This window comes from Panthera pardus, unplaced genomic scaffold, assembly GCF_024362965.1.
Source record: "Panthera pardus isolate Hobbes unplaced genomic scaffold, ASM2436296v1 HiC_scaffold_10, whole genome shotgun sequence".
NCBI classification, from domain to species: Eukaryota; Metazoa; Chordata; class Mammalia; order Carnivora; family Felidae; genus Panthera; species Panthera pardus.
This window is the reverse complement of record NW_026526655.1, coordinates 33,899,649-33,913,108: the sequence shown is the minus strand read 5'-3', so window position 1 is coordinate 33,913,108 and position 13,460 is coordinate 33,899,649. Positions and strand designations below refer to the sequence as shown.

Sequence of the window (13,460 nt, the reverse complement as noted above, 5' to 3'; positions counted from 1 at the left end):
ATTGTTCAGTTACTTATATCTTCTAATTTTAGCATAATTTACTTAAGTAAGCAACACTGTTCTCTAAAGAACCATATTTATTATAGTATATTTTATGTAAATTAAGTAGACTATCGATCATTTTGCTAAACTATAGAAGGAAATATAATTATTTTTAAGACTCTTTCCCCTTAAAGAAAACTAAAATTTTAGCAATGCAGAACTATAGTTGGCTTAAGATTAAAATACTGCTTTGCAATTTCTATTACCTTATATCACTGTCCCTAATCTAGTCTCTTCTGATTAAGGAGCTGTTCTCCTTGGCAGAATAACCCTGCAGAGATTGAACATGACACGGGACTGGATACTTGCTCTGTATAACTATCCAAGAAGAGACTTGCATGCTTCAGAATGACCAAACTCCTGGCTTCCTTTATCCCATGAAGGAAGCTGCTCAGTGAGGCTCCATGCTGACCAATTAGGTAACACAGCTTGCTGAACCGGCTCGCCACCTCCTGCAACAGCTGGACTGTACTTGCAGTGCCCAAATTGTCTGTAACAATATGATGATGATGACATAACCTGAAGACTCATTACCTGAATACTTTCTTATGATCAAGATTATGAATCCTCCTTTTCTAAAAATACTTAATATGTTGAGACGTACTCTCAACTGTGGAACTCAAATAATCAGTGGTAAAGAAAGCAACTTCAGAGATCATAGAATCCAGTCATTTGAGAAACTTGTTAAAAATATATTCACAGGGATTCTATAGATTCTGACTCAGTAGGCCAAGGTTAAGATCCCAGGATGGATATATTCAGAAGAAAAGCTTTCCAGGGTATTGTGAAGACCAGCCAAATTTGAGAACCACTGAGCAAATCCAACTCTCCTCTGATTCTAAGAGAAGTAATCTGAAGCCATGAAAGGGGAAATGAATTATCCAATTTCACACAACTGGAAAGTAACAGCTAGGAATCAAACTCACTTTTGTAGTTATATCTTGGTTAATATTTTCAACTTTTTGTACTGACTTCTGCTCTATTGCTCCTTGGACAAGCCCAACACTTCAGTGCAGAGAGGTCAATCCCCCAATCAGACTGACCAGAATGCTCTGAACTAAATTTATACAGGGCACCAGGAGATTATTTGCTTTTTCCCAGTCCAAAGTTTCTGTTTCCAGGACATCTCTCTAAGCACTGAGGCTGATGAGCAGACAAGGGAAAAACAATACAGAAATCAGGAATCAGGACAAGGACAAGGATGATTTCACTTTTCTTTTAGAGCAATTCAGGAAGCTTCCAGCTTAGATTGCTGCTTTTCCCCTGCCAAACTCCTGGGATATTAGGCCCACCCACTGGAGAAGAATTTATAGAACAAGCACTCTACAACACTTAAAAAGGCAAAACATATCAAAAACTAAAATAAACTGGGGCACCTGGCTGGCTCAGTTGGAAATGCATGTGACTCTATCTGAGTCGTGAGTTTGAGCCCCACACTGGGTATAGAGATTACTAAAAAATTAATACACTCAAAAAAATAATAAAATAAAATAAACCAAAACCAAAATAAAACAAAACAAATGCAGACAGTCCCTAATTTACAAAAGGGGGCATTCTGAAAGACCATAAATTGGTTATTTGAAAAAATAGTGGTTTTCCTATTATAAAATGGGCTGACCCACACAAACCAATGTCAACCTAATGTGGAAAATCTGATGTGCTAATAAGGCAGAATTTAAGTATCACAGTATTGACCTGAATTCTAGATCCTCAGAGAGGGTCAAGGAGTGCAGGAAAGATAAAGAAAAGTTCCTCTCTATTTTCTATGTGCAGGGCCAAACTTATAAAAATTTTTGAATTAATGAAATTTGATCTTCAATGGCCACTCCCCCCACCTCCATTTTGTATTCCTCTCTAACCTCCTAGAAACTCCTGGGATCTAGTGTACATGGACAGTAGCCCCCCCTCTAGAACTACTGTAATCCATTTCCTCTGTATTATCTCTTCATCTCCAATCCCTCCTTGTTGACGACAACTAAGAAAAGAAGTCAGATTTAGCCAATTCATAGTAATGTGGGATAAGACCCTGAACACTCTTATCCACATTTTAAGACACTACTTGTAAATCTAAATGCATCTCTACTTGGTATAATTCTAAGAACTAGAACAAAAAAAAAAAAAAAAAGAAAAAATCAGGTAGTATAATGTAAGCCATCTTAGGACTCGTGGGGCTAGAAATGTTGTTTAGAAGTCTAGTTCCTAGGATCAACTTTCCCAAAGCTGTTTCTGCTTCTCTGCCATGAATATCCTGAAAGTGCCACATCTTACTTCCACAAGGACAAAGAGCTGTGGGAGTGGTAGAATACTTAGGGGCAGCTGGGCTACTAACAAAGTGCAAACAGTTTGTAAGTTGTTGACTGCCTGTGTACAAAAATAAGAGAATGGACAGGGTGCCTGGGGTGGCTCAGTTGGTTGAGTGTCTAACTCTTGGTTTTGGCTCAGGTCATGATCTCACAGTTCATGGGAACAAGTCCCACGTCAGGCTCTGCACTAACAGCGCGGAGCCTGCTTGGGATATTCTCTCTCTCTCTCTCTCTCTCTCTCTCTCTCTCTCTCTCTCTCTCTCAAAATAAATAAATAAAAAAAATAAGAGAATGGAAAGAAAGGAATAAACCATGACTCAAGAAGTTTTTTTACTTCTGACACAGGAAGAACAGGTAAGAGTCCTGATAACTGAGGGAGTTCAGGGGAGATTCTACTTACCTAAACTAAGAAGAGGCCTGAGGATGTGAGATTTGATGTCACTTAGTTTTGAATAGAACCGTCTTTCTGTAGTAGCCAACTCATGGAGACTGGCAATATATCCCATAACATTTTTGTCCACCAAAGCTAGATAGCTATCTTTTCCTGCTGTCACTCTGCTTATATATCCGAGCTGAAACAGAGAATAAAAAGATTAAAGGTAAAATATAATTTACTAGCAGCAATTTGGGTGCTAACACTGGCTAATATCAGCTAGCAAGAGCCAAATGGGAAATATTCAGGAATTTTGCAAGTTAGTTATTAAACTACTAGTAGCTTGAAATTAGCAACAGTAAAATTACCAAAAACAAATTGGCAAACACTACAAATCACGGCTAATTTTTTTGTTTTGTTTTGTTTTACAGCTGGTTAACCAGTACAACACTGTTATATATGTGTATCTGGATCTATACACAACTATATATATATCTATGCTTTTATTTATTGCCACAATATCTTTTATTTCACATTACACGTGTTTAGAACCACAGACACCCTAAATATACAAAGATCCAAATGTCAGAGATACATGTCTCAGGAACCTTCTTTTTTTTATGAAATAGGTTAAACGAAAGCAGAAAATATCTCTATGCTATATACCAAAATATTAAGGGTCTAAAAGTTATCTTGTATCTTAAAAGTACAACATAATGGGATTTTCTTTAAAAGGGACTTTTTGTCATTTATCTATTACACCACTAAACAAAAATAATGAATGCATACACAGATCCCTACAAACCAGAACACCAAGCTGCAGACCCAATAAGCTACTTAATGCCCCATGGTAACTAAAAATACACGTTAGAGCCTTGTTCGTCTTATCAGCCTATTTCATCATTTATCCAGACTGAAATTTTTCATGGGGAATGTGGAGCCAGGGCCAACAACTACAAAGAGTCAATTAGTATGTCTCAAATAAGAGGCTATATATAGGTCAGGAGCCAAATCTTGGCCAGTGTTGCCTTTAGCAAGAAAGATGTTGTCCCTATACAATCAGAGCTTATACATTTAGCCAAAAAAACAAACATGAAAGATAAAAAAAACAATCCGTAGGATATATTATTCAGTAAGAATAAGAAACCCAGAATGTACTAGCTTTGAGGGTTAATTCCCTTACAGCATTATCACTTGGAGGATGTGAGTTACTTTAATGAGGAAAAAGAAAACCAGAAACATGCCAGTGGTTTGTTTATGAAAAAGGGATAGGAAGTAGGAAAGCAGAGAAATCCAAATGAAAAAGAAGGGAGTAAACAGCAGTAAATAAATGAAAAGTTAACAGAGAGGGAAGGAATGGGAAACAGAGCACTGCTGGTAGTCATTGGGTCTGCCATGAGCCCACCATGAGCCTATGCAATTTTTACTTCCCGTTTACAATTAAACACTCATCTCTTGGGGTGCCTAGGTAGCCCAGTCGGTTAAACATCCAACTCTTTTTTAAGTTTGTTTATTTTGAGAGAGCTCAGAGAGAGAGAGAGAGAGAGAGAGAGAGAGAGAGAGAACGAACATGGGGAAGAGGCAGAGAGACAGGGAGAGAGAATCCCAAGCAGGCTTCACACTGTCAGCACAGAGCCTGACGCAGGACTTGATCTCACGAAGCGCGAGATCATGACCTGAGTCGAAACCAAGAATCGGGATGCTCTACCGACCGAGCCACCCAGGCACCCCAAGCAACCAGCTCTGGATTTTGGCTCAGGTCATGATCCTACGGTTCAAGGATTTGAGCCCTGCACTGAGCTCTGCACTGGCAATGTGGAGCCTGCTTGGGATTCTGTCTCCCTCTCTCTCTGCCACTCTCTCTCCTCTCTCTCTCTCTCAAAATAAACAAAAATAAACTTAAAAAAAAAAAACTTATCTCTCCAATTCTATTCTAATTTACCTCTGAGAGCTCCATGAATGCAGTCAAGAAATTTTATTATGAAATATACTTTTTGATATTCCTACAAGAGTGTTAATTCAACAAACACTTATAAAGGACTTGCTGTTGAGAATACAGCAGTAAGTGAGAGAGCTTAAAATCTCTCCTCTTAGGAGTCTTACAGTTGAGGACAGAAAATAAACAAAAAAAGTAAATTATATAGGTTATTCAATGGTGATAGGCACTGTGGAGAGAAGTCAGAAAAAGGAGATAAGGAGTAAAGGGGGATGGGAAGGGTTTGCAATTTTAAATATAGTAGTGAGATACTTAATAATAGGCATACATACAAATAATAACAAAAACAAAACTGCCCGTGTGTTACATAATGTGGGCCTTAGGATCCAATTCCTGTTCACCTTACTACAGGAGAGAAGTACTGGAGTCTTAGTACCACTGTGATTCTCTGGAAGGTTGTCAACTTCTGTAGGGTCCTGTCGGCCACTATAATATAACCCAGGTTGGAAGTCTTCTGTGTCCACTAAAAACAGGGAATAATCCTGGCCTGCAGCTACACTCCAGACTCCATTTTCACTGTTCACCTGTAACAACAGCAAGAAATTATCTGATAAGAGAAGGAATTAAAGAGAAATTCAGATCTACCAGAACTGAAATGTCAGGTTAAACAGGTGTGGTGCAAAGTCACTCACACCTCAGAGGGCAAAACTCACCCAGTGATGTGCCTGATCAATTGCAGCACAGATGCAATCCCTTGTTCAGCTTTTATTTTTTTTTTAAATGTTTATTTATTTTTGAATGCAGAGCTGATGTGGGGCTCAAACTCATGAGTTCATGACCTGAGCCGAGGTTGGATGCTTAACCAACTGAGCCACCCAGGCACCCCCTCAGCTTTTAAATTTAGAAATGGATTGTTTTTATAAAAATCTGAAAAACTGGAATTTAAAAAGGAAAAACCATAGATCTAATTTTTAATAGTTATTTGTGGGAGTCCCCACAGTTCTTAGCCTGTATTACAATCAGGAGGCACAGAAACTTCTAGAGCCCTATTCTGACAGCTACGACACACCTCTGTCCATTCACATTGAACCGTGTACAAAAAAAATCAAGACAGAAAGAAACAATCTAACAAGACAAAATTCCACTGTAACCAACTAAACCCTTGAGCGCTAAAATTCAGTTTTCCCACTTGGAACTCACTACCTCTCAGATGTGACTTCACTGTACCAAGCCCCAGGATGTTGGAACAGGCAGGACCCCTTAGAAGCCCATCTACAGGGATCCCCGAGACCAGGGGTTCTCAACGAGCAGTCTTTGCAGAGCAGCAGCGATCACCTACAACCTGTTAGAAATGCAAACTCTCAGGCCAACGAGCTACTACTGGGGGTTAGACTCAGCAATCTGGTTTAATACTCTCCAGGTGATGCCAATGTGTGTAGAAGTTTGAGAACCCCTGTCTTAAACCAATGGTTTTCAAAGCTTAGGATTCCACGTAGTGATTCAGGAGCCACCATGGAAATGCAGGTGCCAGCACTCTGTCCCCATTCCCCCTCCATCCTTCAACTAAAGTAGCTCCATGTTTATCCATTTTATGTGTGGGATTACACAGAAGATTTCATTTGAAGAAAGTGTTCTATGAAAACTACCGCCCCAACCTCCAGCCCCAGCTTTAGCTGTGATTTCTATATTGATAAGCAAAAATCCTCTAATCTGTTGGATTCTTTGTGTCTAGATGGGCTCCAAATCCTAGGTGATTAGGTGACTGTGTGAGTGTGTGTGCATGTCTCTACTACTTTACAGCCATCTTCTTCCAGCATGACACCATCTCCTCAAATCCAGGCTATCCAAATAACGGGCTTCCTGTTAACTTTGTAAAGAATGGATTAAAATTTCTGCAGAAGAATCCTCTTTCTAGTCTCTAATCAAAACTAATTCAGATCTCATTCTACCTTGACTTTTAATTCACAAATTAGAACAACTTCAGAATGTCTTTCTCATCTTTCCCATAAATATAAAACCAAAATCCCAGTGATGTAATTTTTATATGTACAGTTAATGAGTAACAAAACTAAGATCTTATTCTCTCTTGTCTAACTGTATAGTGTTAAGTAAAAATTTGATTTCCAGAGTGTCTCCATTCTATGTTACGAAACTTGCCTTGGTAAGAATAAATGCACATTCTGCTTTTCTGAAATAAAAAACAGGGAACAATGATAAGCCATATTTTTTTTGGTTATAAAATATCAGTAATTAAATAGCTTACCACTGAAATATTCTATACTGAAAACATTTCAGATTGGAACTAGGAAGTAATAACTGTTCCCTAATGTTTTATTTAAGTCTTTCCCTCTCAGTGAAATGAAGTGCACTAGAAGGAAAGGCAGCAAATAAGTCTTATGAAGTGATAGATGCACCAGACACTCTGAAAACATGAATTATTGGAATATGTATTATCTGTAGTTTACATGTGAATCATGTTCCTGAAGTTGAAGGAACCATCCTTTTTATAGTCCCTCAGTGGAGGGAGCATGTCTTGGGATGGGGGAGATAGCACAATCAAACTACAAATATATAAGGAGTTCCATATTCCATTCTGTTGGGCTATCACTATGTGTACTCCTTGCCCTCTACCCTTCAAAAAACAAACCAACCTTGCATAAGGAGTCAATACCATTAAAAAAAACAAAAGGAACCAATACTATTGATGAGAATTTAGTATAGACGCTCCTCTAGAATTGCACCACAGGAACTAGATAGAAGCTACCAATCTCTGAACAGCATTACATAAACTGAAAACTAAAACCAATTCATACACAGTGAAGAAATCATCCATACTTTTAGCGTGACTACAAAAAATGAAAAGATTTATAAAAAGGTTTTACTACTATGACGATATGTGTAAGAAAAACCAAAAAAATACCACCACCATAACGTTATATAAAAGTCAAACTTAAGTGAAAAGTCAGAGAGTAATAAGCATTATTTGGTAGTGTAAAGCTCAAAAGTCAACATCACAATCCCAGAAACATTTGTTTTAAAAGAAAGAACTTTTCATTTTTATTTTTAAAAAGACAAAAAATTATGAATATTCAAAGTACAATGGAAGCTAAGAACAAAAGAAATATAAACATATTATCTAAAAAAAAAGAATATTTAGCCTGAAAATAAGGGGCTTCATGTTTTTTTAAAAAAAAAAACTTGAAGTACATGAAAACAAATTTAGATTACAAATATAAAATCCTAACTTTTTAAAACACAAAATAGAGAAATATTAAGTGTTATAACTTAGAATTCTGAAATAAGTTGCTATAAAAAATCACCAAGTTCTCAAAAGTACCTTTGCAAGACGAGGAACTGTTGTTGGAAAATCACAATGCCCAAGTTGACCAAAGGTATTGCTACCCCATGAGTAAACCTATTAGAAAATCACAAGAAAGTAGGTAAGAGTTGTAAATCTGATTTTGCATGTCAATTCTGGACCTCTACAGCATATACATGTGTATCTATGTATATATACACACACCAATAGTTACACATATATTACTTTCTTCTTTAAAATAAGAGATACTGAGAAAATTCCCTTTTAAACAAGACCAGAGATAATGAGCAAACAGTACACTAGAAGACAAAGTCCAAGGGTTAAACAACAACTAACATGTCTCAAGTGTTTACTACCTGCCAAGTATTGTTCTCAACATTCTCTTTGTATTAACTAATGCTTAATTCTCATGACAATACTTTCTTTACCGATAAAGAAACTGGCTCAGAGAAGTCACAAATTTATAAGTGGCAGAGCCAGGATATAATCCCAGGAATTGTCTTACACTGCCTCTTACAAAGAAAGTGATAAAAAATACGGATAAGTGCTATAAAGAAAAATTACTCATGATTTTTTTTTGTAAGTTTATTTATTTTGAGAAGGAGAGATAGCATGAGTGGGGGAGGCAGAGAGAGAGAGAGAGAGAGAGAGAGAGAGAGAGAGAGAGAGAGAGAGAAATAATCCCAAGCAAGCTCCACAAAGTCAGTGCAGAGGCCTCCTCGGGGCTCGATCTCACAAACCGTGAAATCATGACCTGAGGGGAAACCAAGAGTTGGACGCTTAACCTACTGAGCCACCCAGGCACCCCAACGATTCTTTTTTCTATAGATAGGAATACTATGACATAACTAGAACACCTTTTCATATATGAAGAGTCATTGCAGGAGAAACACAAGTACCTATGTTCCACTACAGACAAAAGAAACTGGATTACAGTGCCTATGTTTAATGAAAATGGTTTTGTTTCTTCTGGTTTTAAAAGCAATTCATGGTCACTGTACAAGACTGTCACAGTACAAAGAAAAAGTGAATGGATGTGTTTATTTAATGCTATGCACTGATATTTTTCTATGTCAGTAAATATAGAGCTACATCAGTCACGATAACTACATAGAACTCTACTGTGGGTGTAGTTTATTCAATTACCTAATGAAGTAAACATAATTTCTTTCCAATTTTTTAATATAAAAAATTGAAAATCCTTGAATTTGTGTAAATTTATTTATTTCCTTAGAATAAATTCCTAAGCAAAGAAGTCTGGGTCCATGAATCTCCACATTCTGATTTTTGACACATACTAACAAACTGTCTTCCAGCAAGGTCCAATGTATGTTCTTGTCAGCACTGTATCTTTTTCCTACATCCTCACCAGCACACAGTATTAAATACAATCCTTGCTAATCTGACAGGTAAGAAAATATTTTGCTGTTGTTTTAATGTATATTTGTTTACTAAGTGGTTGACCATCTTTTTATTCATCGCTGGTCATTTCTATTTCTTCTTTTATGAATGGAATATAAATATCATTCGACAATTTTTCTTTAGTATTAGGTAGTAACATTTTATCATATATGTTACAAATGTTTTTTTCCAATTTGTTATATATCTTAATTTTGTTTGCGGTGTTTTTTGCTACTTACATGGTCTGAATTATCACATAGGCTAACATATCTTTACTTTCTAATTTCTGGTTTTGATGATCACGTCCTTTGCTACTCCTGAGGTTACTGGGGGAAAAAAAACCCCACCTAAATTTGTTCTTACACATGTAAGGTCTTATTTTTTAACATCTACATTTTTAATCCACCTGGAAATAGATTATGTGAAGTTATCTTTAATTTTCTTCTGCAAATAAGAAGCTAATGGTTCAACAGTATTTACTGATTATTCAGTCTTGCTTCGTCAAATGATTGGAAATGCCCACTTATCCTATACTAAATTCTCATATATACTTGGGTCTATTTCTAGTCCACAGGTATATTTCTGTTTCACTGATCTGTTTCTAGTCTAACAACATATAAACATATCTTTTAAGTTTATTTATTTTGAGAGAGAGAAAGTATGCATGCACAAGCAGAAGAGGGACAGAGAAGAAGGACGAGAATCCCAAGCAGGCTCTGTGCTATCAATCCCGTGAACCGTGAGATCATGACCTGAGCCAAAATCAACAGCTGGACATTTAACCAACTGAGCCACCTAGCACACCCAGGTCCCACAACTTTAAAAAAGAAATACCTTTTGTTTTCTTTTCATAGTGTTTTATTTACAGATTTTCTTCATCAAAAAACAAGTAAAAATTCATCAATATCCTGGAAAGTCTTGAATTCTATTTTTTGGGAAGAGCACATTATGGAAACTTTCTTTGTTAGGTAGCCCAGTGTTGAATCAAATTCTACTATCACCCGTGTGACTTTACACAAGCTACGTAATTTCTCTGAACCTCCCTTTCTTTATCTGTAAAATGGAAATAATACAAACAGTGCAATGTAAAACACTACAAAGATCAAATGAGATACAGTATTGTTGCCTGACACACAGTACACACTCAATAAATGATGGTCCAGTTTGGTCATGTTAACCTTCCATGAAATTAAAATTAGTTTTTAATAGTTTGCATCCTACCTGGGATTTCGCAGTAAGTGCAAGAGAATGGTAACCCCCTGCCTCCAGATAGATTACTTCTTTCCCATCGAGACATTTTACACATAGTGGTTGAAGCCTTAAAGAAAAAATATACACACAAATTCAAGTAAAAAGGCTCAGCAAGAATCTTGACCTTTTTCAAATTACAGAGTAAATGCTTTTGAGTAAATTTAATAAACATTTTAAAAGAAAACATTAAAATAAAAATACTGGGGCACCTGAGTGGCTCAGTTGGTTAAGAGGTCAGGGCATGATATCACAGCTCAGGTCATGATCTCACAGTTTGTGGGTCTGAGCCCCACTTCGGGCTCTGTGCTGACAGCTCAGAGCCTGGAGCCTGCTTCAGATTCTGTGTCTCCTTCTCTCTCTGCCCCTCCCATGCTCACGCTCTATCTCTCTCTCAAAAATAAACATAAAAAAAACAATTAAAAAATTAAAATACCGAATATATATTCAATTTACTCCTGAATAGTATCAGTAATCTTAGATGGTTTTAATTTAATCTCTGTCAATCAATCACCAATTAACAATCATAATTCAGAATGTTAAGAATCAAAAGACTACTAAATGATTCATTACGGCAGAAACACAATAAAATTTAGGATACAATAAAATACAACCATAGAGGGAACTCTTTTTTTTTTTTTTTTTTAAATTCCACAGTTGCCTTCACTATGCTAAGAATAGAGACATTTACATTAATTGGCTGTTTTAGATAATCATTCCATTTATACACCTTCATAAATATCTGATCTGTTAATATCATGAGTTCTTCTTAAAACAACAGTTTTTCCTTGAAATACATGAATGGTTTAATATTGCTATTACAGTTATTTTGGTGGCAACAGAGGAACATCTTTCAAGTAAAAAAAAATTTGTTGGTTCTTTTTTATACATTAAAAATTTGAACTATTCAAGTGTTCCAATGAAATACAATTTTTTTTTTTTTATGTTTATTTATTTTTGAGAGAAAGAGAGACATTGCAGGTGGGGGGGGGGGGGGGGAAGGGTGGAGACACAGACTCTGAAGCAGGCTCCAGGCTCTGAGCTGTCACTGCAGAGCCCAACGTGGGGCTTGAACTCATGAACCATAAGATTATGACCTGAGCAGAAGTCGGATACTTAACTGACAGAGGCACTCAGGTGCCCCTCAATGAAATACAATCCTATCCCAAACATCCCTTTCTGTTCCAAGATGAATACACATCAAAGAAGAGATGGAAAGGTACACCATGGATACTTAAGTCCTTTACTGTTACGTATAAATTCAAGACTAACATGACAGGTTTGCTGTTGTTTTAAATCCCTATTAATAATATATAATAACCTGGAGCTAGAAAGGACAGGATTTCCTCTGGAGGAAATGGTGATATAGAGACCTTAAAGCCAACTCCTAATAGTAAATACTGGCAGCACTTACCTAGGCAGAACATCACCGTGCCCCAGCTGTCCTTCCTTCCCTTTCCCCCAGGTCCACACCTCCGTTCTCAGAGAAGGCAGGAGTGCATCTGCTTCTCCACTGTACGTAGGGGTCAGAACCACTGTCCGAGTTTTTACCCGTGCAGCTTTTCTTAAGAGCCTGGGGGAAACTGAAAACAAATCAGAGATGAAGTGAGGGAGCAGGTGGGTGGGAAAAAAGATACCATTTTGACCAACTCTTGGTTTTCAAAGAAATACACTAACATGGTTTTTGTGAAGGAAATTCTATGGAGATTTAATAGTCAGATGAGTTTGGTAAACGCTGTCTACTACATTCTATCCCCCTGTAGATTCACACACATTAGCATGCTAAAGGCCCTGACAAGTCCTGCAATTAAAACACTTGTTTAAATTTAACTTAGCCCCACTTCCAAGCATTCGGCTACAGAATCCCTTTTTGTATAACATTTAGGTTATATAGAAAGTCTATGTGATATCCTGGGTAACTTGCATTCTAAAGAATATGCTTTACAAAATTCTACACTAAGGCTGACAAATATTTTTCCCATTTCAAAACAGAAATGTCCTTTATTTGTGTAGATGAAAATCTAGGGGCAATGAGAATTAGAAGGCAGGACAATAGAAGTGCTCCTTGACACAACAGTGCCATAAGTAAGTGGAAGTGCAAGAAATAGGGCAGAGCAGAAAAGTTTTAGTATAGTCTAGAAACTTTTAGAGCTTTGCCCAAAATAGTGTAAACCAAGGATTGGTAGAGTCCACTGTCTGCTTTGTAAATAAAGTTTTATTGGAATATATAGCCTTGCTCATTTATCTATGTATTATTTATGGATAGTTTTAAGCAACAATGGCAAAGCTGAGTAATTATATAACGCAGACTGTGTGGCCCGCAAATCATACAGTATTTCTTTTTAGCTCTTTACAGAAAAAGTTTACCAACTCCTGGTGTAAACCTAATGCTTCTCAAACTTTAAGATATACACTAGTCACCTGAGGATCTTGTTATAATGCATATTCTGATTCAACAAGTTTGAAGTTAAGTCTGAGATCCTACATTTCTAACAAATTCCCAGATGCTGCTGTTGTTTCTGGTGCAGGTCACATTTTGAGAAGCCAAAATCTAAATGACTGAGATTCCTGAACCAACTGAGAAACACTGAAGAACCAACTGCTTAACAGTCTTAATATTAGAAGAAGTTTATTGCTAATTGTATCCGAAAATGAAATTTTCTCTTATTGAAGCCTAAAATTATTTCCACTTTTAGGTCAAATACAGTAAATCCCTACTTACCCAATGGCCACATCTGCACCTTCATCTGTCTGGACTATAGGCCCCAACTATGATATAAGGAGGCTATCGCTACATTCGAGAACAATAAAATAAGATTCCTAATAAGGTTCATAAGC

The 13,460-nt window shown here is 36.8% G+C and overlaps 1 protein-coding gene across 8 annotated transcripts in view; it reads right to left on the bottom strand.

Moving 5' to 3' along the window:
• Nucleotides 1–13,460, bottom strand: part of ALS2 (alsin Rho guanine nucleotide exchange factor ALS2) — a 71,470-nt gene that overhangs the window by 35,167 nt on the left and 22,843 nt on the right. For 6 of the 8 annotated variants that reach the window (XM_019436607.2, XM_053906210.1, XM_019436608.2 and 3 more), the window contains exons 6-11: nt 12,037–12,205; nt 10,596–10,692; nt 7,992–8,069; nt 5,056–5,238; nt 2,746–2,917; nt 352–532 (exon numbers count right to left, since the gene is read on the bottom strand). In XM_019436607.2, coding sequence (XP_019292152.1) covers nt 352–532; nt 2,746–2,917; nt 5,056–5,238; nt 7,992–8,069; nt 10,596–10,692; nt 12,037–12,205 — 880 coding nt within the window. Of the gene's footprint in view, nt 1–248; nt 533–2,745; nt 2,918–5,055; nt 5,239–7,991; nt 8,070–10,595; nt 10,693–12,036; nt 12,206–13,460 lie in introns of those variants that run through there. The other 2 variants (XM_019436611.2, XM_019436612.2) reach the window with 2 other exon arrangements.